Genomic DNA, 23,647 nt, shown 5'->3' on the forward strand with positions numbered 1-23,647 from the left:
CAGTTTCCCTGCCGAGAAGGGAACTGCCAACCCGTGTGAAGTCTGGTCTAGGTGAGTCTTCCCGGGCGTGTGCAGGTGTTATTCCTGCGAATAAGGCCGGCCACTGCCAGACGGAGGAGCTGCCCATTTAGAGCTCTCAGATCGCCTACCTCGGGGCCTCTGCTCGCCCCACCTTTGCCTTTCTGCCAAATCTCTCCTCACTCCAGGGCGAAGGGATTCCCACCCCCAGCTGCCTCCTCCAAACCCCGCGGAGCAGCGGACTCCTCCCCTGGAAACTCCTCCGGGGCTGGGGAAGGCTTTGGCGCATGCTCCGTACCTAGGGCAGGTTTTTGCTGCGGGTAGCAGGGCTCCTGTCACACCGGCTGGCGGGTTGTGGCGGTGCCAGCCTGTGTGTGCGAGTGTGTCTGCGTGCCTGCGCCTGGGCGGAGAGCCCCGAGCGGCAGTGCGACTCGCCGGGAGAGGCGTCTCGGCAGAGGCGCCTCGCCCGCTGCCGCTGCGCTGCGCTGCGGGGGCCGCTCTGCAAACTTGCGGCGAGCGCCGTCCGCCCTCGCGGCTCCAGAGCCCCGCGACCTGCCGGCAAAGACGCCGGGCGCGCGTGCGGGACGCGTTGTCCGCGGCCGGCCGGAGCGACGGGACCGGGCCGCGCCTTAGCCCTTCGCCGGCGCCCTGGCGAGCCTCATGAAGCCCCAGCGCTCGCGGCCGCAGCTACCCGGCGGCCCGGCTGCGTGCTGCAGGTCAGGACCCGAATCCCGCTCCTCAGCGACTGAGCGCCCCTGAGCCGCCGGCGGGATGCCGCGCGTCGCCTGAGAGCGCCGCGCCGGGGCGGGAGCAGGGAGCGGGCCGGCCCGGGCGCCCCCGGGAGCGCAGGGCGCCCCACGCCGCAGCCGCAGCCGAGCGCGCCGGCGCCCGCCTCCCCCGCCCGGCTCGCAGGCCCCGGCTCCGCCAGCCCCGAGGGCCGCGGGGCAGCCAGCCAGCCGCACGCCTCGGCGTCAGGGGCATGGAGGAACGGCGGGCTCCGAGCCGCGCCCCGGAGTCCCCGAAACTTCCGAGCGGGCGCCCGTCTGCCCTGCCGCCGCCGCCGCCGCTTCGCCTGCCGGCCTGAGAGCGGGACCATGGATGAAAGGTTCAACAAGTGGCTGCTGACGCCGGTGCTCACTCTCCTCTTCGTGGTCATCATGTACCAGTACGTGTCCCCCTCCTGCACCAGCTCCTGCACCAACTTCGGGGAGCAGCCCCGCGCGGGGGAGGCCGGCCCGCCAGCGGTTCCGGGTCCCGCCCGCCGAGCTCCGGCGCCGCCCGAGGAGTGGGAGCGGCGGCCCCAGCTTCCCCCGCCGCCCCGGGGGCCGCCCGAGGGGCCTCGGGGGGCCGCGGCGCCGGAGGAGGAGGACGACGAGCCCGGAGACCCAGAGGAGGAGGAAGAAGAGGAGGAGGAAGACGAGCCGGACCCCGAGGCCCCCGAGAACGGCTCCCTGCCCCGGTTCGTGCCGCGCTTCAACTTCACCCTGAAGGACCTGACCCGCTTCGTGGATTTCAACATCAAAGGACGCGACGTGATCGTGTTTCTGCACATCCAGAAGACCGGGGGCACCACGTTCGGCCGGCACCTGGTGAAGAACATCCAGCTGGAGCAGCCTTGTAGCTGCAAAGCCGGCCAGAAGAAGTGCACCTGCCACCGGCCTGGCAAGAAGGAGACGTGGCTCTTCTCCCGCTTCTCCACCGGCTGGAGCTGCGGGCTGCACGCCGACTGGACGGAGCTCACCAACTGCGTGCCGGCCATCATGGAGAAGAAGGACTGTCCCCGCAACCACAGCCACACCAGGTACTGTCCCCCACTCTGTCCCGCTTCTTCCCCCCCCCCGGCGCCCTGTCCCTCTTCCCTAGTCCCGACCCAGAGCGACCCCGTGCTCCCTGCCCCTGAGGGTGGTTCCCTGGCGTCTTCAGCGGTTGGCTCCGTGGCTTTGGGGAGGGATGAGAAACCTCTGGATAGTGCCCAGGTCCTGAACTCGTTCTTCCCCCAGCCCCCACTGCTTCCCGCCACCTCCTGCCTTCAACCTCTAAGGTGTGCGGAGTCACCGTGTGGATCCTTCTTGGTGCCTAGTACGCTGTGGCCTCCCTACCAGTGGACGCTGGAAACGCGCCCTGAAATGGGGAGGGGATCGCCCTCTGGGTTAGAACAGCCTTGTAGAATTGTGAACTTAAGTTTTGGGAGTGCAAACCCAAACCCAGGAAAAGTCAGGGCAGGAGTTTTCCAGGCGTGGTGAAGCCCGGGACGATTATAATCCCTTCATAAGTGGCGTTTGGGTGGCAGCTCAGGGAACAATCAATCCTCTAGATGCCACTTTGAAGACACACGTGCAAATTCCTGCCTCTACCTCAGTAGATAACTCTAATTCTGGAGATGGTCTTTGTTGTCCAGCAGTGCCAGGATTGGACTCACTTGTCCTCAGAAAGATTTCCAGTCTCTTCCTAGGCCATTACATCAACTTATTCCAAAAGTACTTGTTAAATGCTTATAGGATGCCTCACAGTGTTCTAGATGCTAAATGAGTATAAACATAAAATAACATCCCTTGTTTTCAGGATGGAATGACATTCTTGATCCCCTGCCTCGCACCCTTAAAATACAATAATACAGTGGAGAATTAGGAAAGTTAAAAATCTTAATAGCCAATGAAATGGCTTACATTATTAACATGCTTTGAGAGAGGTATGGGCTTAAGAATTTGGTTGAATGTTCTTTCTGCCCATTGCAATTTGAAGATTAATCTGACATGCTTGCTCAAGGACGAAAATATTAAAAGCTTGGAACACTAGTTCATTGAAGTTTTTATCTTAAAGGTTTCAAACAATTTGGTGTGAGGAAATAGGAATTTAAAAGCTCAAGCTCATTACGTTGATATCAGATAGCTTTTGCATTTGACGTTATAGAAAAGCATCATTTACTGGAAGCTACCCATATTCTGGAATTCACTACCACTGAAGCATCTAATTCTACTTCATTTCTCTAAGAATGAGCAAAATTTCATTATGGGATTTTTTTACTCTGGCAATTTTTCAAATACTTTCCTCCCTGCTCCTTTTCCTGTTTCATGGACATTGGTTAGAATAAGAAACTGTTTGGATTTGGAATGAGGGCATTAGGCTCTTCCCTTTATATATTTTATGGGTCTTTGAATTTAAATATTTTTAATAGTAGCTTAAAACAGTTTTTCAATTAAATATTACTTCCAAACCTCCTAACACATAACACGATGACTTCAGTGAGACACAATTTCTGCTACATTTCATCCAACCTTGTACTCTGTGTTTAGATTAATTCCTGACTGACCCCAAAGAGTTTGCTAGCCTGCTTCCCAGCTTCCATTTTCACTAAAACTGGAATCTTACTGATTATCACATAGAAATGTCTGATTACTCTTCAGTAAGGGCTGGTGCTTTTTTTTTTCTCCATGTACATAAAAGTCATAGTAAATAGATGAAGATTTTGGAGGAGTTAGAGAAGGATGTGAAATCTAAAAAAATTAGATTTTTGCTTAGTGATGAATAATGCTACCACAGACCCTGCATAGATGGCAACCAGTAAGGTCTCACTTGGGAAATACTTAATATGGGAAATACTTAATATCTCTTTACTCTGTGACTAGGAAAACTCTACCATGACTGTTTAAACGTATGATTTCTAGTGTGTGATCAGACTATTTTCTTTATTTAGTAATGAAGCATAAACATTCATTTCTCCCTGAATCACAAGTTAGCAGACAATTAGTCACCCTGTTTTTTTTTTTTTAATTTTTTGTAGTATTTTGCTTATACCTCACTTTACAATTTGTCTTTCTTTTCCTTCCCACCCTCTCTGTCTTCCCAGTAATTCTCAAGTACTTCCTTGCTCTGGATACTGTAGGAAGGAATAGTTGTGGCATATGTGAAGTATCCTGCATCAAAAGCTATAGGGAAAAAGTTGAAAGGATGTAGACAGTAGCATCTCTCTAGCAGAGAAGATTGAATTAGTTGTCTGTCATTGTAATGTCTGTGTACAGCATTCTACAGTCAACTAGATTAGCCTGGATAATGGAGGGTACATTTTCACAATGTAAAATGGCAGATAATCTATTGCTACATAATGGGAACAAGGTTCTACTTCAAATAGGGCTGACTCTAAGCAAAATTGATAAGTAGATCTTTTGATTTTGGTTCCCTAGTCTCTCTGCTTTTGGTCCCCCCCCCCAAAGTACCTCCTCCCAGTTTTGCTCAGAGATCAATGCCCTTATGGATGGCATAATAAGTAAGAGTAAGGATTATGAGTCAGATAAATATGGCTCTTGTACTTACTAGCTGTGTATCCAGGAGTAAGTTACTCTTTCTGAGTCTCAGTTTCTTCACTTTTAAAATGTAGATAATAATTAGTACGGCCATTATAGGAGTGTTGTGAGAACTAAACGAATCAATACATGCAAAATGCTTAGCATAGTATATATGCATAGGATAATATGCTGGCACAGAGTACTTAATATGTGGATATTCAGTAATACTGCAATATCAGTTGTAAATTGCAGTATTCAAGTTTCCCTATTCAAGGCCTTCTTCCTAAAAAAACCATGAGATCAGTTTCTTAGAGAAGCACTGTATAAATAGGTCACCTTACAGAGCTACCATTTTGTGATTACTTGTACTAAGCATCCTGGGTTCCAAACTTAATATGTTGGAAATTATGGACATTTGGGCATCAGTCATTGCAGGCAGGGAACAGAGTTGGGGACACACAATATAATTGGATATACATTCTGTTGATAACACAAAAAACTATCCACAATGGGTGAAAGGGGACGTGAGAACATCCAGGACTGAAGAAAGAAGCAGGAAGCCAACTCTGAAAAAAAATACATGGCGAACTTGAAGGGGCCATCATATGGATTATGTGGGACATGAAGGGGCAGGACTCTGGGCTGGGGGTTTGAATCCAGCACAGAGGTAATTTCTGACCACAGAAATTGGTTAGAGTAGGATGATGGCACATCGGAGTAACCTCTTTTATCATCACTGATGATTTTTTTCCCATTGTTTTTTGTGTTGCTTTTTTCCCCCCAGTTATTCTTTTGGAAGGGTTTTCTTTCTCACTTCCTTAATGCTTCCTTATTACTGTATGCCCCTTTATCTGCATGTCCAGAGCCTTAAAAGACTCCTTTTCAGCATTCTTGAGTATGTATAGAATCATAATATTTTATGGCTAAAAAAGACTGAAGAGAGAATCTAGTCCCACATTTTTCATGGGGAATCTAACCATAAAAAGGTGAAATGATACACTTAAGGTGTCTTGAGGGAATTCGTGTCTTCATTTTCATAATTTATATTCAATGTTTTGCTTACTATATCTTCTGTTTACTATGAAAAATGTAGTGGAGCATGCCTCAAGCACCTACTTATGTGCCAGGCACTATGATAGTTCTGGGAATTGAGTTCTGAACATTGGCAGCCCTGTGTAGCCTAGGCTTCATCTTTGGTAAGTGAGTGTCACTCCCATTCTTAAATAATGATGGAAAGATATTCTATCTGTATCCTTTTGTAGGATAGGATGGCAATTTTTCTCTTTTATGACCTGCATTCTACTGTTTTTGTTAGTGTAGTTTGAACCCTGTGGATATTATATTGAATAGGAGCTTGTGTGTTGCAAGTGATACAAACCTAACTCAAACTTATTTCAACCAGAGGGGAATTATTGGCTTACCCAGTCACATCATAGGAAGGTTGGGGAGAGGTGGTTTCAGGAACGACTGGAACTGGAGATTTGGGGTCTTTCTTCCCTTACTTCTTAGTGTATTGATCTCATTCTATCAAATTGGCTAATTCCAAAATATGGGTAAAGGTTCTTCATATGTAATAGCTCCACAAGCTGAGAGAAGCAGGCCTTCGTGGAGTTCCAGTTTGAAATTTTGGGGAATGACTCTGGTTAGCCCAGCGTAGAATTTGTGACTATTCTTTCAGTCAATCATTGTGGCCAGGGAGAGAGAGAAGGCCTCTCCTTGTATCACAGAAGCATTTCTCTGGTGTGTGTGTGTTTTATCTGGAAGAAGAGGAGCTAGCATAGATACGGCTCCTGGATGGACCGCTGGGTTCTGGACAACCTCTCTAACAGTTTCAGCCGTAGGTGCAAATACATGAGAAATAAATGAAACTTCAGATCTCTTTTTTGTATTCCACTTAGGAAAAATTTTAAGTCAAACTGCAACTTCAATTTATTTGCAGCATCTGGAAACGATGTCATATGAGAATTAATTGAAATAATATATAATATTTAATATGGAGATGAGAAAAATAAGGAGAGACATAAAAGCTGCCTTCAAAGAGTAAAAGGAGGGAGATGTGGAAGGTGAAGGAGACTTGTTCTGTATTGCTCCACAGGAGAGAACTAGGATAAGAAGTGATGAGAATTCAACTCAGAGTAAGAAAGAACTTAATAAAATTTATCACTGTCTAAAAAGAGCATGAACTCTTTAGTGCTCTTTTATCAGTAAAAACTTGAGGAATGTCTGGTTAACCACTGATGCTGTAACAGGAACTTCTTCTTGGGGAAAGGCTTAGCCTGGATGGCCTTTTATTTTAATCATTAGTTCTAATCTAAGCTGAGTGCAGGGTATCGTTCTTCTCCTCCTTCCTACCCCATACATAGCAAAGAAAAAAAGGATTATAAATGAACTAGTCCTCTAGCATTTGTAAATATTTCTACCGAGGAAACTTTTTGTCAAGTCTGATGGTATAGACTGTTTTACACATTCAGGGCCAAAAGCAATAAATGGGTGCTGTGTATTAGGTTGTCTGCTTTTTATTAATAAGTATAAAAAGATAAGATGAGAAAATATAACACACCTTGCCACAGAAACCAGAATCACTTTGAAACATTATCTGGTTACTGCTTTTCCTTTAGACAGCAGGCTAAATATATATAAGGAGGTTACAGACTCTGTTTCAAAGACCATATTATGGCCTGTGCTGCTTTCGAAAGCATAATCTGTTTGATGTCTCTTCTAATTAGAATTGTTGAACTGCCAAGAAGGTTAATTTTTACCATAAGGTTTTTGTAGTATAAAACTAAAGAGCAGTGTAAAACTAAAGAGATACGAGATTGTTCTGTCTGTAGGCAGTATCTACTGATTCGTTCATTATAGGGTCTCCTAAAGTATTGCTTCTGCTTCAAACCAAGAATATTTGCTAGAAATCAGAAAGATGTTAAATTAAACCCTTCCAGTTTTTTGAGTAGTGAAGAGTAGTAAATGGTAATAGATGATTTATGCTTCTGCCTTTTTCTTGATGGTTACCTTGGAATTTTTGATTGGGTTGATTTTAGAGAAATAGAAATGCTATTGTAATAGTTAGAAGTGAGGAAAATTTAGCTGCCAACAATGTGGATTTGCTTAGACTCTTATATTATTATTCCCCAAAGCTAATTATTATCATCTCATTTTGACTAAAGACAATCAGAAGCTTATGGCATTTGAAAGTTATTTATGCATGGTAATGAACTAAACAGTTTAATTGAGACTGGCAAATCCTAATGTGATTTTAAGAGCCATGAAATAAATGATTGGGCCAAGAAATAGGTTCAGTATGAAAACAATTAGATGGAAAATCCAAATTAATATTTTGTAGTAATCACTTATCTTGTTTTTGAGTTTGTTAGATTGTAGATATCATTTATAAATTCCCCGTTGATTTTAATTGGCCAAATTAATATTTTGTAGTAATCACTTAACTTGTTTTTGAGTTTGTTAGATTGTAGCTATCATTTATAAATTCCCTGTTGATTTTAATTGGCTAATACAACTTTGTTTAAATTATAGCTAAGCATTCATGTATTGGGAAGTATAGTAAACATTTTTTTAACTTGGACAGTGTTATTTGTTTATATCTTCCTCTGGCAAATACAGTTGCTCAGTAAGACACATGTAAAGTGCCCAGCACAGAAATTAATTTATAATAGATTCTCAACAAATGTCAACTTTTAGATTACTTTGAAAACATATCAGCATGCTTGACAAGATTGTATTCTTTAAAATATGGAATTATTGAAAGTTTTGTATGATGACTCTGTTACTACAGGTGCAAATTCTAATTATTAGTGATTGCCTTCCATAATTAGCAAGATGCCCACTCCCAGATTCTCTAGAAGTAGAGTAAAAGTAAGTATGAAGACCAGAGATTATTGGACTACTTGAGGAGGTTTCTCCTTTTAGACTGTATGCCACACATCAGAAATTCATTTGGTTACAAACAGATGTATTTGCCTCTTGAAAAGATTAATGTAATCATTGATTTGAGCTTTAGAAAAAGAAAAATCAGGCTAAACTGAGAGGATGTGAACTCTGATGTAGGGTGGGAGGATGAGAAGTTATATATTAATATAATCGCTGGTGCATATAGATGCTGAATTACTACTGGTCAAAGCCAGATGGTTGAGGTGGTGGTGGTTGGAGATCGCAATATTGGAGAACAATAGAAAGGGCTGATGAATTAGGAAAAAGACTTCAAGAGAGACTGGAGGAAAACAATGACAAATTTATCAGCCACTGAAAATCATATGAATGCTTGATTTGTGAATGTAACTGGGTAATGCTCAAACGCATGGGCTCTGGCCAGGCATGGTGGCTCACACCTGTAATCCCAGCCCTTTGGGAAGCCAGAGGTAGGTGGGTCTCTTGAGCCCAGGAGTTTGAGACCAGCCTGGGCAACATCGTGAAACCCCATGTCTAAACAACTAAAATAATAAAGTAAAGTAAAATAAAATAAAATAAAAGCATGGACTCTGAAGTTAAACTTCAGTAAGTGATTCAGCCACTTACCGTCATGTGGCCCTGGGTTAAGTCAGTTATCTGCTCTGCACTTCAGTTTCCTTCTCTGGAAAATGGCAGTAAGGCGAGCACTATCTCATGGTGAACTTTGGTAACTTATGTGGTACTCTTAGGACAGAGCCTGACACATAGTGAGGAAATCATAAAAGAGTTAGCTATTGTTATTTTCTCTTGAGACTCATCTCATACATATATGTTGTTTATATGTAAAAATAAAATGATAGCTAAACCTGCACCATGTTTTTTTATATTTGGAAGTTCTCTTCCTGAATAGTGTAAAAATGAATTTTCAAGGTGTGATGTAAAAGAGAAGCCATAAATGCTAAAAATCAGTGTTAATTCTTAGGATGCTGTGGATATTCAGTGGGTACTCAGTCCCAGAATGGAAACTTGCAGTCTTTTTTTCCCCTCAGCTTATAGTTCTATTTTTTATGGGAAATTAATGAAAGAGCAATAAAAATGTTTAAACATATACAATTAAATTCATACATGAAGCAATCCTGCAGTGAAATTGAGTTAGTTGCCTGTGGGCACATAAATATTTGTAGTTTATTGCTATTATTAATATTTACCATGCTTTTATTGGTAAGTACTGTGTCATTTGTTTTCAGAACCTTGCATTTGACGTTGCGTGTTTATGTTTGCCCCTGCTTTCTAGTTTCTTTATAGACATAAGAGGGTATAAATGCTAGCCACCTTGATGTTTTTGGTATTTATTTATTATATTTATAGAGTATTTCTTCTACATAATTAAAGTTCTGGATATTTAAGTGTAAATCTCAGAGATGGCATCTGTATTTTGGGGACTCTAGAAACGTGTAGAATTTTATGAGTTTACTTCAAATGTGAAAACATAGACCTAGAAAGAAGAGTAAACGTGGTTTTAAAGAGAGACATGTAGTAACTTAATGTGTGTTTGTAAATCTGAAGGCAAGAGTCCTATAATATAGTAAAGAACAAAGTGACATGCCAAGGAAGAGAGAACAGATAGTGATCATGTAAAGCATGAATTAGAAGAACAGTACAAATGAGGGAGAGAAGAAGAACAAAAGTAGTCAAGGTAAGGAACTGAATCAGAAAGAAGGCAATATTGAACGTAGAAGACAGAAATTTATCTGGTATGCAATGGTTTGTCTCATTAGTGCAGTTATGGGAAGTAATCCACTATCCAGAAGGCTATCTGATTCGGAAGGCGAGTGTATTTAAATGCTGCTAATGTATATTTATCTACTTATACATTCTTTTTCCTGTGTCATACAGCTGTTTCAAAGCATTGGTAGCTTTATAGGTCCTGGCAGCAAGTAGAGGCACACTTTGGGATTTCAAAGGAACTAGTTTGAGAGGTATGGACAGGGATAGGGAAACCAATGTTGGATCTCAAGTTACCTTGCAACCAGTAACAAGGGGAAACTGTTAACCCCACTGGATGTGAAGTGGCAAAAGGAGAGAGTGGTGTTAGCAGTATTCATTGCCTGCTGGAGGCGGACAGGAGTGCCAGTTTCAGTAGCAGGAGGGAGCGGAAGGAGAAACTTCTGGAGAGGAGATGTTTGCAGAAGGCAGCCACTGCTAGAAGTGTAGATCAGAGGCCAAGAGAAAGCAGTGGGAGCACTTTCTCCTCCCACCTGTTCATTTCCCCCTGTTGTCTTCCATAGACTGAATCCACTTAGAAGCGAAAGGGCAAGAGAGCTAGCTGATGCATTCCGTGGCCTTCAGCAATGGCAGAGAATGATAGAGATTGGATTTGGGGTCCAATGATGGGAGGGATGCAAATGGAGACTAACTTGCACGGTGTCTAAAAATAGTTTGAATTTTTTTCTAATTCAGTTTATGGATGCCCTGGTTGTGTTCTACAAATGAGACTGAGAACAGATACCCCATATGCTAGTACCTGTACCACATGTTTTCTGCATGGACCATTAGTCTCCACCTAAAGAATGATGAGTGCAGCAAAGGGCTGCCCACCAAAAAAACAGGTACCACAGACAAAGTGACTTTTTGCTGAGTAATAAACATAACGCTAATTTGGGTGTTTGCCATCTTAGTACCCCAGAATCATCTGATAATAGTGACAAATTTGGCCAGTCGTATCTGCATTGTGATGCACAGTAGACAACACACATTTTATAAAGTTGAAGTTATATAACAGTATTAGTTAAGGCATGGCAAGTAGCTTGCAAAACTGGCTGTAGTTTGCAAAAACATTTATGAGATGAGACCCTTACTGTTGCTTAGATTTTCTTCCAAGAGCATTACAATTCTCTAGAGTAAATTGTGAGCTTTAAGTCTCTGAAGGTAATAGGTGAGGGAAGAAATACATTGTGTTGTGTTTGAAACTATTCTCATATATTTAGTTACAATTTTAAAGGACTTTTGAAACGATATTTCCATATTTATTTTTGGGAGATTATGTTATGTTGAAAGTATACATGCATGTACCTTTTGGTGCAAAATGTTATGAAGAGCTTCTAGTACTAAAAATATTTACATAAAATTGGTATCTGACAAAACTTAACACAAGAACCCTCCAATTCGCTGCTTTAATTCTGAGAGTCAAAATGCCATCAGCAAAACACTATTCAACATATATATTTATGGATGACAAAATCCATATCCAATACAATGTCTGTAGGTAGTACATCTATTGAGATTGGTACATGTATGTCGCATTCATTTCTCCCATCTATAGGAAGGGATTTTGAGTTGCTGGAACAGTGTCATCCATGGAGAATATATCAACCTGAATCCTCTTTGTCATTGTACCTCCTTACACAAAGCTGTCTTTTTTCTTCTCTTGCTCTTGCTCTCTCTTGCGCATGCACATACACCATTTTATGATATAGAGTCATCAATGGCTTGTAAACAGAAGGATCATTTTCAGGTCCTTGTCTCTGTGTGAAGAGTCACTTGCCACAAAAAAATTGCCTGAGGAATTGTTTTCTGCTGGCTATGAAAGTTATTAATTCTAAGGAACGTGCACTCTGTTGAACCAAATTTAAGTCCAGTTAATTTAAAAAATCTGGGAGAGGTATCGGAGAAAGTATTTTTTTCCCACTTGGCTTCCTTGAGTTTGTTATTGTGCCTTCTGTATATTCGATGAAAGAGGTGGACTAATGGATATTTCTATTTGTAATATCTCTATGAATAAACATTTCTGTCACTGCTATTATTGATAAATGTCAAAAGTACTTGTGTATAAAAACTTCTCACAACACGAAGGAACCTATGTACATTGGAAGTGTCCAATTTATTATCGGGTGGATTCTTAATTTAAAAATATTTGCTAGCTGGATGTGTTGGCAGGCACCTGTAGTCCCAGCTACTTGGGAGGCTGAAGCAGGGGAATTGCTTGAACCTGGGAGGCAGAGGTTGCAGTGAGCTGAGATCGCGCTACTGCACTCCGGCCTGGGTGATAGAGTGAGACTCCATCTCAAAAAAAGAAAAAAAAAATTGTGAACTCTCATGGACCATTCTTTGTCTTTTAAATTCAGACTTAAGCCTAAAAAACCTCTGCAGATAATTTCTTTGCTTTGAAGGTTTTATTCTCCAAGTTCCTTATGTGTGCTATAAAGAATAATTAATGTAATGAAAAAATCAATACCATGTATCAATTATTTAGGCTTTACTATCATTGTAATTTTCTCTTCAACACCTATTGATCGGCAACAATTCATTTGTTAATTTCTTCCTAATAAGATATTCATCGTATTAGGCCTGTAGTAGTGCTGTCCCTGCACTTTCGCAAGCAAGTCATGAATTACTAATGATACATGGAACAAGTTAACTTGGCAGTGAGTGGTATGAGATGGAAAACAGGCAAAGGGAGTAATTTGAAATGCAGTCCTATAGAAACACTGTGTAGGCGGATAACTGCTAATAATTAAATAAGCATACTCTTACAGGATATTAATTTGTACTTTAAAATTTCATGGGCATGTGTTTTTCCTGGCATATATGTGTTTTCTTTTTAAAATTAATTTAAAAATCCAGGATTCTCTTTTTTTGAGAGTGGAGTGGAGGGGCTGCTTTTCCCTAACCATTTATAGTAGTACCTTGAAAATGATGGGTATTAAATGATGCGTTGACAGTTGATAACAGAATTACCTCAGAGAGTAGGAAAAATCTGAGACCTTTTTGAAACCCAAAGAGAGATCTGAGTCGAAGAAAAATCAAACTGCCAAATTCATGGCAAAGAGAAATTTTGCATTGGATAATTTGACAGAGTGGCATGTAGAAAAGAGCTCTAAATTTGTAATCAGGCAACCGGGGTTTGAATCTGGGCTTCCTCACTTACTTGTTCACTTATTTATTATATCACTTCCTGCCAACACATCAGTTTCCTGAGGATGTTGATTGTGTGGTCTTCTCAACATCATCAGTGCCTAGAGTAGTGCCTGGTACATAATGGCTGTCAAACACATGTTGACTGAATAAATGAAAGAATGAAACAAAGCAAGTATAAATACATTTACTAATTTATTAGACAATTTGGATAAGAATGTGTGTTCTATATCCTGTTTTTGGGAATTGTGGGGTGAGAAAACGACTATGAAGACACTTCGTAAATTATACAGTACTGTGCTATACAAATTTAAATTTATATTGACGTAAGGAGGCTTTTGATATAAAATGGAAAAGGAAGGAGAGTTGGATTTTGAAAATGCAATGAATATGTAATTCAGCTTTCATAGAGCATTTCAAAACACTGGAATGACAAAGATGAAGTTGAAAATATGCAAAATACACATTTAGCTCAACAACTTGTTAGAGTAATGAGCAGTTCCTTTTAAAAGAGGACATTCTATGTCATAAATGACTTAACTAAGTGAGTAAGTCTTTCCCTTGGAACACCAGGAAACCTTTTGTCCTACTAGGGATTTGGCATAGATCAAGGTTTGAATGTTTTTTTTTTCCTTTTTTTCATTGCTTTACCCTTTTGACAAAATTATCATAAAATGTTTTTAATTTTGTGTTCATGACTGTAAATAATAGATATAAATTATAGCTATAGGTTAAAATATCCAGAAGGTGACCTGAGAATGTTATTTTTCTTAACTGAAGAAAATGAAGAAAATTTCTGTTTTAAGAAATCTGTTGAATTGTTCTATACGTGCTTGGTTTTGCAGTTAATTACAAAGAAAGCAATAATTTACTTTAGAATAGAAAATAAAATCTTCCAGAATCTACAGTTTGCATTGCAATAAAATCTACTAGCAGAATAATTTTTGCTTTATATATATGTATTATATATATTATTGTACTTTAGGTTCTGGGGTACATGTGAAGAACATGCAGGGTTGTTGCATAGGTCCATACATGGCAATGTGGTTTGCTGCCTCCATCCCCATCATCTATATCTGGCATTTCTCCCCATGTTACCACTCCCCAACTCCCTATCCCCCACTGTCTCTCCCTTAGTCCCCCTGCGACAGACCTCAGTGTGTGATGCTCGCCTCCCTGTGTATGGGTTCTCATTGTTCAGCACCTGCCTATGAGTAAGAACATGTGGTGTTTGATTTTCTCATCTTGTGTCAGTTTGCTGAGAATGATGGTTTCCAGTTTCATTTATGTCCCTACAAAGGACATGAACTCATCATTTTTTATTGCTGCATAGTATTCCATGGTGTGTATGTGCCACATTTTCCCTGTCCAGTCTGTCATGGATGGGCATTTAGGTTGGTTCCAAGTCTTTGCTATTGTAAACAGTGCCACAATGAACATACATGTGCCTGTGTCTTTATAACAGAACAATTTATAATCTTTTGGATATATATCCAGTAATGGGATTGCGGGGTCAAAAGGAATTTCCATTTCTAGGTCGTTGAGGAATTGCCACACTGTCTTCCACAATGGTTGAACTAATTTGCACTCCCACCAACAGTGTAAAAGTGTTCCTGTTTCTCCCCATCCTCTCCAGCATCTGTTGTCTCCAGAGTTTTAAATGATTGCCATTCTAACTGGGGTGAGATGGTATCTCAATGTAGTTTTGATTTGAATTTCTCTAATGACCAGTGATGATGAACATTTTTTCATATGTTTGTTGGCCTCATAAATGTCTTCTTTTGAAAAGTGTCTGTTCATATCCTTTGCCCACTTTTGAATGGGTTTGTTTGTTTTTTTTTTCTTGTAAATCTGATTTAGTTCTTTATAGATTCTGGATATAAATCCTTTGTCAGATGGGTAGATGGCAAAAATTTTTTTCCCATTCTGTTGGTTGCCGATTCACTCTAATGACTGTTTTTTTGCTGTGCAGAAGCTCCATAGTTTCATTAGATCCCATTTGTCTATTATGGCTTTTGTTGCTAATACTTTTGGTGTTTTAGTCATGAAGTCCTTGCCTATGCCTACTATGTCCTGAATGGTTTTGCCTAGGTTTTCTTCTAGGGCTTTTATGGTGTTAGGTCTTATGTTTAAGTCTTTAATCCATCTGGCGTTAATTTTAGTGTAGTGTCAGGAAGGGGTCTGGTTTCTGCTTTCCACACATGACTAGCCAGTTTTCCCACCACCATTTATTAAACAGGGAATCCTTTCCCCATTGCTTGTTTTTGTCAGGTTTGTCAAAGATCAGATGGTTGTAGATGTGTGGCATTGCCTCTGAGGCCTCTGTTCTATTCCATTGGCCTATGTCTCTGTTTTGTTACCAGTACCATGCTGTTTTGATAACTGTAGCCTTGTAGTATAGTTTGAAGTCAGGTAGTGTGATACCTCCAGCTTTGTTCTTTTTGCTTAGAATTGACATGACTATGTGGGCTCTCTTTTGGTTCCATGTGAAGTTTAAGGTAGTTTTTCCAGTTTTGGGAAGAAGGTCATTGGTAGCTTGATGGGGATAGTGTTGAGTCTGTAAATTACTTTGGACAGTATGGCCATTTTCATGATATTGATTCTTCCTAACCATGAGCATGGAATGTTTCTCCATCTGTTTGTGTCCTCTCTTATTTCCTTGAGTAGTGGTTTTCAGTTCTTCTTGAAGAGGTCCTTTACATGCTTTGTTAGTTTTATTCCTAGGTGTTTTATTCTCTTTGTAGCAATTGTGAATGGCAGTTCGTTCTTAATTTGGCTCTCTTTAAGCCTGTTATTGGTGTATAGGAATGCTTGTTATTTTTGCACATTGATTTTGTATCCTGAGGCTTTGCTGAAGTTGCTTATCAGTTTCTGGAGATTTTGGGCTGAGATGATGGAGGTCTTCTAAATATACAATCATGTCATCTGCAAATAGAGACAATTTGACTTTCTCCTTTTCTGATTGAATACCCTTTATTTCTTTTTCTTGCCTGATTGCTCTGGCTAGAACTTCCAATACTATATTGAATAGGAGTGGTGAGAGAACTTCCAGTACTATATTGAATAGGAGTGGTGGTTGTCTCGTGCCAGATTTGAAAGGGTATGCTTCCAGTTTTTGCCCATTCAGTATGATATTGACTGTGGGTTTGTTGTAAATAGCTTTTATTATTTTGAGATGCATTCCATAGATACCTAGTTTATTGAGAGTTTTTAGCATAAAGCACTGTTGAATTTTGTCGAAGGCCTTCTCTGTATCTATTGAGATAATCGTGTGGTTTTTGTCTTTTGTTCTGTTTATGTAGTGTAGTTGAACCAACCAGCTTTGCATCCCTGGGATGAAGCCTACTTAATCGTGATGGATAAGCTTTTTCTTGTGCTGTTGCAAGTGGTTTGCCAGTAGTTTATTGAAGATTTTTGCATTTATGTTCATCATGGATATTGGCCTGAAGTTTTCTTTTCTTTTTGAGTCTCTGCTGGGTTTTGGCATCAGGATGATATTGGTCTCATAAATTGATTTGGGAAAGATTCCCTTAAATTTTTCTTCTTAATGAGCTGGTTTTCATATGTGAGGCCTAATACTGATCAACTCCAGGATATGAAAGATTTCCATGGCTTGAGACCTAGAAGTACATGGAACTCCTGGGCTGGGGTAAGTCTTGGAGGAAGGTCAGTAAGCTGATAGAAAACGCTAAGATTCACAGTGTGATATTTCAGGCTTTGCACCTGTACTCTGATCACTGGCTTCTGCACTTTTGAAGGGAAAGTGACTCTGGAGGGACTGCCTTTCCTAGGGTTAGCTAATTCCTGGAATTAGTAAATGACTCACTTTCTAGCATATTTTTCATATGCAAACCAACCATTCCAGAGCCTACACCCCTAACTACTTTCTTTAATGGGCTCTTACAATACAGGCCCACCCTGCCTTTATCACTCCAGGGCCAAATACCAGAAAACTAGGAAAGCTCCTGTGCCCCAGGGCCTGTTGAAATGATTCAATGTGGGCAGTCCTAAACCTGCTTACCCTGTCTCACTGGTTTCTTTCTATGGAAAGCACAATAAAGGCTCTTGCCCCTGTTTTCCCCTCTCCCTCTGGCTCTTGACTGACCCATACTTCTTTTTGTGACCTGTTGTGGTTTGGCCTGCCTCTTATTTCCGGGGATCTTCCAGGACCATAAAACGCTTCTTTCTTCTTGGAGGTTGTTTATGTGTCTGCTTGTCTTACTGTGCTTGGCTAAAGCAAATCCTGGGTATCCTTAAAACAGTTAACAAGATTGTAATTCAAGCACAGGACAAATAATGAAATTAACTGAAGGCACAAAGGTGGTTAAAAAAAAAGGAAAAGAAAAGTGCAAAAGCCATTGATCAGAGTACAGGTGCAAAGTCAAATTGAGACTAGACATAGGATTAGACTGATTTGTGCTCTCACATCCATGGTGAGGATCATGGATTGGTGTGAGAGATTGGAGTGGGATCCAGTCTCCAAGTCAAATGGTTCTAACCTGTAGAAGGACATGGCTGTAGGAGGAGGGAGGGAGAGAAGGGAAAGGTTTATAGCTGTGAAACCCAGCAAAACCTGACACAGACAATTCTTTATAATTTAAGTAATGTTATAGGCCAGGCACCTGACTCACCCCTGTAATCCCAGCACTTTGGGAGGCTGAGGCGGGCAGATCACTTGAGATCAGGAGTTCGAGACCAGTGTGGCCAACATGATGAAACCCTGTCTCTACTAAAAATACAGAAATTATCCAGGCATGTTGGTGGGCGCAGCTGCTTGGAGGCTGAGGCAGGAGAATCGCTTGAACCTGGGAGGCAGAGGTTGCAATGAGCTGAGATCGCACCAGGGTGGGTGACAGAGCGAGCTTCTGTCTCAAAAAAAAAAGTTATAAAATATTGAATGGTTGGCGAGGGAGATAAAATAATATTTAATTTTGAAATTATTTTCTTTCTGTCATTAGCTAGATTGATTGGCTCATTCATGCTTGTATATAGCCCAATACCAGGCACTGTAAAGAATACGAATTGAATAGAAGACTTGGTTCTGGCTCGAAAAGAATGAAATCATCGTTTTGTCATCATGGACAAAATGACTTGGAAATGTTTACATCACAACATTTAAGTTAATTCCTGGTATTCTAATCAGAACTATCTGTAAACGTGCTGAAGAAGCTGTTTGCAGGAATGAACAAGGCAGGCAATGAAGGGTTCATACTGACTGAAGTGATGGGGTAATATCGGGTTGGTTGTAGAGCTCTATATAGAGGCTCTGAAAATATGCTAGACTGAGGAAGTTATTTTTGATTCAATGTGAAACTTAGAATTACTTAAAACTATTAAATAATAGTAGTTGTTAAAGTATGAATACATCCAATAAATTCTCTGATATGCTTTCCTTCAAGAGGTGAAGCTTAGTGGATCCCTTCATGCCCAGTATTAGCTTTAATGAGTTGATTCTAATGAATAGAATACAACCAAAAAGGAGATGAGATGCCCCTTCTGAGTTTAGGTTATAAAAGGACTGTGGCTTTTGTTTTGGTGGACATGTTCTCTCTCTGTCTCTCTGTCTGTCTGTCTGTCTGTCTCTCCACTTACTCTGGCAGAAGCTGTTCTCAGTGGCACTATAGAGAAACCTACTTGCCAAGAAGTTGAAGCCTCCTTCCAACAGCAGTGTGAGTGAGCTTGGAAAGGGATCCTTTGGCCCCAGTCAGCTCATTACAAACTACAGCCTTGTGAGAGACCCTGAGCCCGATATGAATACTAACAACAACAACAACAACAAAAAACAAAGTAGGGTGATATTTTTAAGATAATGAGAGACAGTCCAATCACAGAGCACAGGAAGGATTAAATCTATCTTCTTCCCTTTTTAACCAGATGAAGACATCGTATTTGAGTACAGATACAGGATGGTTGGTGGAATTGATAGTTGAAAGATGAGATAGTTCTAATCTGATTGCATCTCTTTTCTCTGTGAAGTTCAAAGCAAGGTCATTAGCTGAGAGCTGTGAGGAAAGGGAAGGAATGTTGGAAATATGAGAAGAGCAGAGATGTGAATAATTATCTTAGAAGTTGGGAAAACACATTTCCTAGGGAAGTAAGTTGTCTGGCAGTATTGAGTTCTGTTTTGAGATCTGTGATTATACATTTGAAATCAGTCCAGTTAGAGTGGTTCTGTGATTTTCTTCAGTAACATTTAACTGTTCGGGTAGAGGCAAAATTGCACAGTTGGGTTTAACCAGCACAGGAGTTTTACCCAGTGAGGAGCAAGGGAGTTAATGGATGTTTGCAAGGGAGCATTTTAGTGCCAGATCACGTCATTTAGGCTGGTTGGGAGATAAGCTAGGATAAGAGGGTGGGTGATAGTTAAGAAAAATTGTAGAGTGAACATTATATGTCAAGATTGATGGTAGAATGGGGGTTGTAGGAATAGGTGTGCTAGAGAGTTGGTGTAAGTGTGCTGGACTATAGGAGATAATGGTCAAAGAAAAGGGTGTTTGAAATTGAGATGCTGGAGTGGAGGCTATTCCTTGTATGGTCTCTGTAAGTGAATGCCTGAGATGGAGCAATGAGCGATTGTTGGAGCTAAGAAGGCAAAAGAATGGTGGGGACAAGGTGTTGGATGGGTTATCTATGAGAATGTTGACATTAAAAATGATGGTAAGCATAGAGTTGGGGGGGAATGTAGAGTTGGACCTCCTGGTGCTGCAGGTCAGGACATCCCCAGTGCTAGCCCCAGGGATAAAGGGTGACAATGATATGACATGTGCTGCAGAAGATTGTAGGACTGTAATTATTCTTTCCCCTGCGAGTCAGACTTCTAAGCTGTTCAGTATTGCAGGAGGGTGGGAAGGAAAGGGATAAAGGGCAGAGAAGAGAGCAGAAAATAAAAAAATAAGAAAGATAGAAAAGAAGTAGCCGCAGGAAGTTAAGGAAAGCATTGGAAGAAGCAGAATCCTGCTCTGTAGAAAAGGGTAAAAAGCTCCTCATCCCTGAGCATCCCATCAGGCTCATGGGAACTCCAGGACAGTAAGAGGTCATACGGCAGCATTCAATGAAAGGTTAAATCTGTGACATCCACTCCTATATCTGTCTCTGTCTCTGTCTCTCTCCATCTCTATTTCTATCTCTATCATCTGGATCTATGTCTATATTTAACCCTATCATAGTTAGCAAGAAATGGTTAAATTTGATTTAGCATTTATTCTTTATGGGGAAGAAAGCAGAAACAAAAAAATATTCATAAAGTTGGCTATCTAAAGGCATTTTTTAATTTTAATCTTTGGTGAAGGACAGTTTTGTTACAAGTGTTCCAAGATACATGAGATTTTCCAGTACACAGATGACCTCACAGGAAATAGAGTCTGACTATTGGATCTGAGCTGGGCTTTAGTGTCTGGAAACCAACTATGACTCAGCAGATCATATGTCAGTGTGTGAATGGATAGGTTTCTGGGAAACAGAGGTTTCTTGAGGAGGCAACTCACATTCATAAAAATGGGTTAGACTATTTGAAGCTACTTCTGGTTTTGAGGAGATGGGCTGAAAGAAGGATGCATTAGAGGATAATTATTACAGTTTCCAAAAGGTTATGCATTGCTTATGTGTGGAAGGGAACTCATTCCTCATTCATAGATGGGCCTGTGCTTTGTCTAAAGCTTGATTCTCTCCATATTTAGAAAGCTACATACATTTATCAGAAACTGACATCCTTTTGTTCTGTTCTGGAGAACTGGTAGAGAACGTACAATAGGTTGAACTGGTGTTAGTGAGTTTGAGGTACCAGAGAAGTCAAAGGTGATGAAGGAAGGGCCTGGAAATGAAGATCCAAAAGTGGCCGAAGGTAACTGGGATGGGAAGGTGTGGATGGTGGGCCATGCACCTCAGTCAGTTGCTTACTGAGTCCTTACATCTAATGTTCCGTAATGTGGCATGTCCTGGGCACTGTGAACCACTATCTAAGATATGATGTGAGCAGGTTGGAAGTGTCTGGCACTGGGCTGGGCATTGCAAATGAAAAGGTGAATCTGATATTTTCTTTTTTCTCAAGGAACTTACAGTGGGCAGCTTCCAGTATGCAGTGAGGGATGTGCTGTGGTGTGAGTGCAGAGCTGCACAGCACAGAGGCAGAGCATAGCCGGAGTGGGAGAGGCTTCTGTATTAGTCCATTTTGTGATGCTATAAAGGACTATGTGAGGCTGGGTAATTTTAAAGAAGAGAATTTTATTTGGCTCACAGTTCTGCCGGCTATATGAGCATAACACTTGCTTCTGCTTGGTGAAGCCTCAGGAGGCTTACAATTATGGCGAAGGAAAGGGGAGCAGGCACATCACATGGCAAGAGAGGGACTAAGAGAGAGAGGAGGAGGTGTCAGGCTCCTTTAAACTACCAGCTCTCTTGTAAACTAAGGGAGTGAGACTCACGACCTGTAGGGGACACTGAGCCATTCATGGGGGACCGGCCCCCATGACCCAAACTCCTCAATCCAGGCCCCACCTTGAACACAGGGCATCCCATTTCAACATGAGATTTGGAGAGGACAGATATTGAAACTGTATCAGCCTTTTTGGAGGAAATGGTGTAATTATAAAGGGTCATCAGAATTCAGAATAAGGAGTGGTTAATTTTCCTTGAGGGGTGTGGTGAAGACTTCAGAAGTGGTAATTCAGGAACTGTGCACACACAACTTAGCTTTTTAAGGAACTTTACCAAGATCATTTTCTCACTATTCTTCTTCCATTTGTGTCCTGAATGTGTCTTGATGACATGCCGTTTGCTACACATTGACTAGTATAAAGATATACCATAAGTGACTTCTTATTAAGAATATTGGAAGTACCATGGTTTATGAAAAACGCTTATTTTAAAAAATAAATTAAAGAAAATTCAAGGTGACCCTGCAGGATCACTCTCATGTTCTGTAATGCTTTTTTGAGTGAGATACAAAGCGGGTAGATTTACAATGTGTCCTGAAGGAAAAAGATTGAGTACTCTGGTTTTAACATATATAATTAAGAACAGATGAACAATATTATTCAATTATCATATAGCTTAATTACTTGTGAATGTGCATATTAAGGCACATAACCTTTTTAGGCTAACTGCCTACTTCCAAATATAATTTGAGGTGGATTGCAGAACTAAAACAGGACAATTAAAATTATGAGTAAAACCAAAGCCAGTGAAAAGAACAGAAAAATATGTGTGCCTGACATCTAGCTATAATTCCTTTTTTGCAGTTAAACAAGAACTTAAGCTTTTAATATTTTGGCTGCTGAGGCAAAAAAAAAAAATAAAATAAAACAGAGAGCCCTTGTCATTGGGTTAAGTTTGTCTCAGAAAAATAATTCTTTTCTCTGACCTTTGGAAGGAGTTTATTGCTTAAAATGACATGGGATGACATCCTGAACATGTTTCTACAATAGTTTTGCGGAAGACGCAGGAATATTCTTCAAAAGACTGTTTTTCACATCCACCCTATGAAACAGATTTTGGTATATCAGCAATAAGCCACTAGAGAATATAATGAAAAGATCTCAATCACTATAGTGACAAAGATAAAATACATGCGAATAAGCTTCGTTAGGGATGACTGTGACCTACATAAAGAGAACTACAGATTTCATTGGAGATAAATAGTGGCTTGAATGAATAGACAAATATTTTCTGAATGGAAGAATGCATCTTATAAAAATTGTAAATTTGTATCAAGTTAATTAATACGTTTAAGAAAATAAATTACTAGTCCTTTTTCGACAATACTCTAAAATGTTTTGAAAAAAAAATAGTTAAGTATTCTTGAAGAAGAAAAGTTGTAAGGTAGAGTTAGTCCCAGATATAAACCATGTTAGAAACAAAATTAAAACTACATCTTTGAGGCCGGGCGCGGTGGCTCAAGCCTGTAATCCCAGCACTTTGGGAGGCCGAGGCGGGTGGATCACAAGGTCAACAGATCGAGATCATCTTGGTCAACATGGTGAAACCCCGTCTCTACTAAAATTACAAAAAATTAGCTGGGCACGGTGGTGCGTGCCTGTAATCCCAGCTGCTCGGGAGGCTGAGGAAGGAGAATTGCCTGAACCCAGGAGGTGGAGATTGCGGTGAGCCGAAATCGCGCCATTGCACTCCAGCCTGGGTAACAAGAGCGAAACTCCGTCTCAAAAAAAAAAAAAAAAAAAAAAAAAACAAAAAAAAAACTACATCTTTGGATGCGTAGCTTGAAGTATACATAAATAGGACAGAAACCCCAGAAATAGATACAATTATATTTATGAATTGAATGTGTGATATAGTAGTCCTTACAGAGTGATAGGGAAAGGAATGCTCATTTTATAATCAGTTTCCCGACAATATTTAGAAACATAGCAAACTCTTTTAGATCTGTATCACATAATTATATGACAAACTGCATTCCAGATAAATTCAATAGTTCAAAAAATAATATAAGCTTTGGAGTAATGTAAAATTGGGCATATTTGTGTTCCTTGGAAAGAATGATTCTAGTGTGTTAAGGGATAAAGGGAGGCATAAGG

General features: G+C 40.8%; 1 protein-coding gene across 1 annotated transcript in view; it reads left to right on the forward strand.

Annotated features, from left to right (window-relative positions):
- Positions 1 to 323: 323 nt before the first annotated feature.
- The window catches only part of HS6ST3 (heparan sulfate 6-O-sulfotransferase 3), a 750,318-nt gene continuing 726,994 nt past the window's right edge, over positions 324 to 23,647 (forward strand). The window contains exon 1 of the mRNA XM_035275436.3: positions 324 to 1,819. Within this exon, the coding sequence (XP_035131327.1) occupies positions 1,113 to 1,819 (707 nt within the window). The 5' untranslated portion in view covers positions 324 to 1,112. The remainder of the gene's footprint in view (positions 1,820 to 23,647) is intronic.

This window comes from Callithrix jacchus, chromosome 1 (genome assembly GCF_049354715.1).
Source record: "Callithrix jacchus isolate 240 chromosome 1, calJac240_pri, whole genome shotgun sequence".
NCBI lineage: Eukaryota > Metazoa > Chordata > Mammalia > Primates > Cebidae > Callithrix > Callithrix jacchus.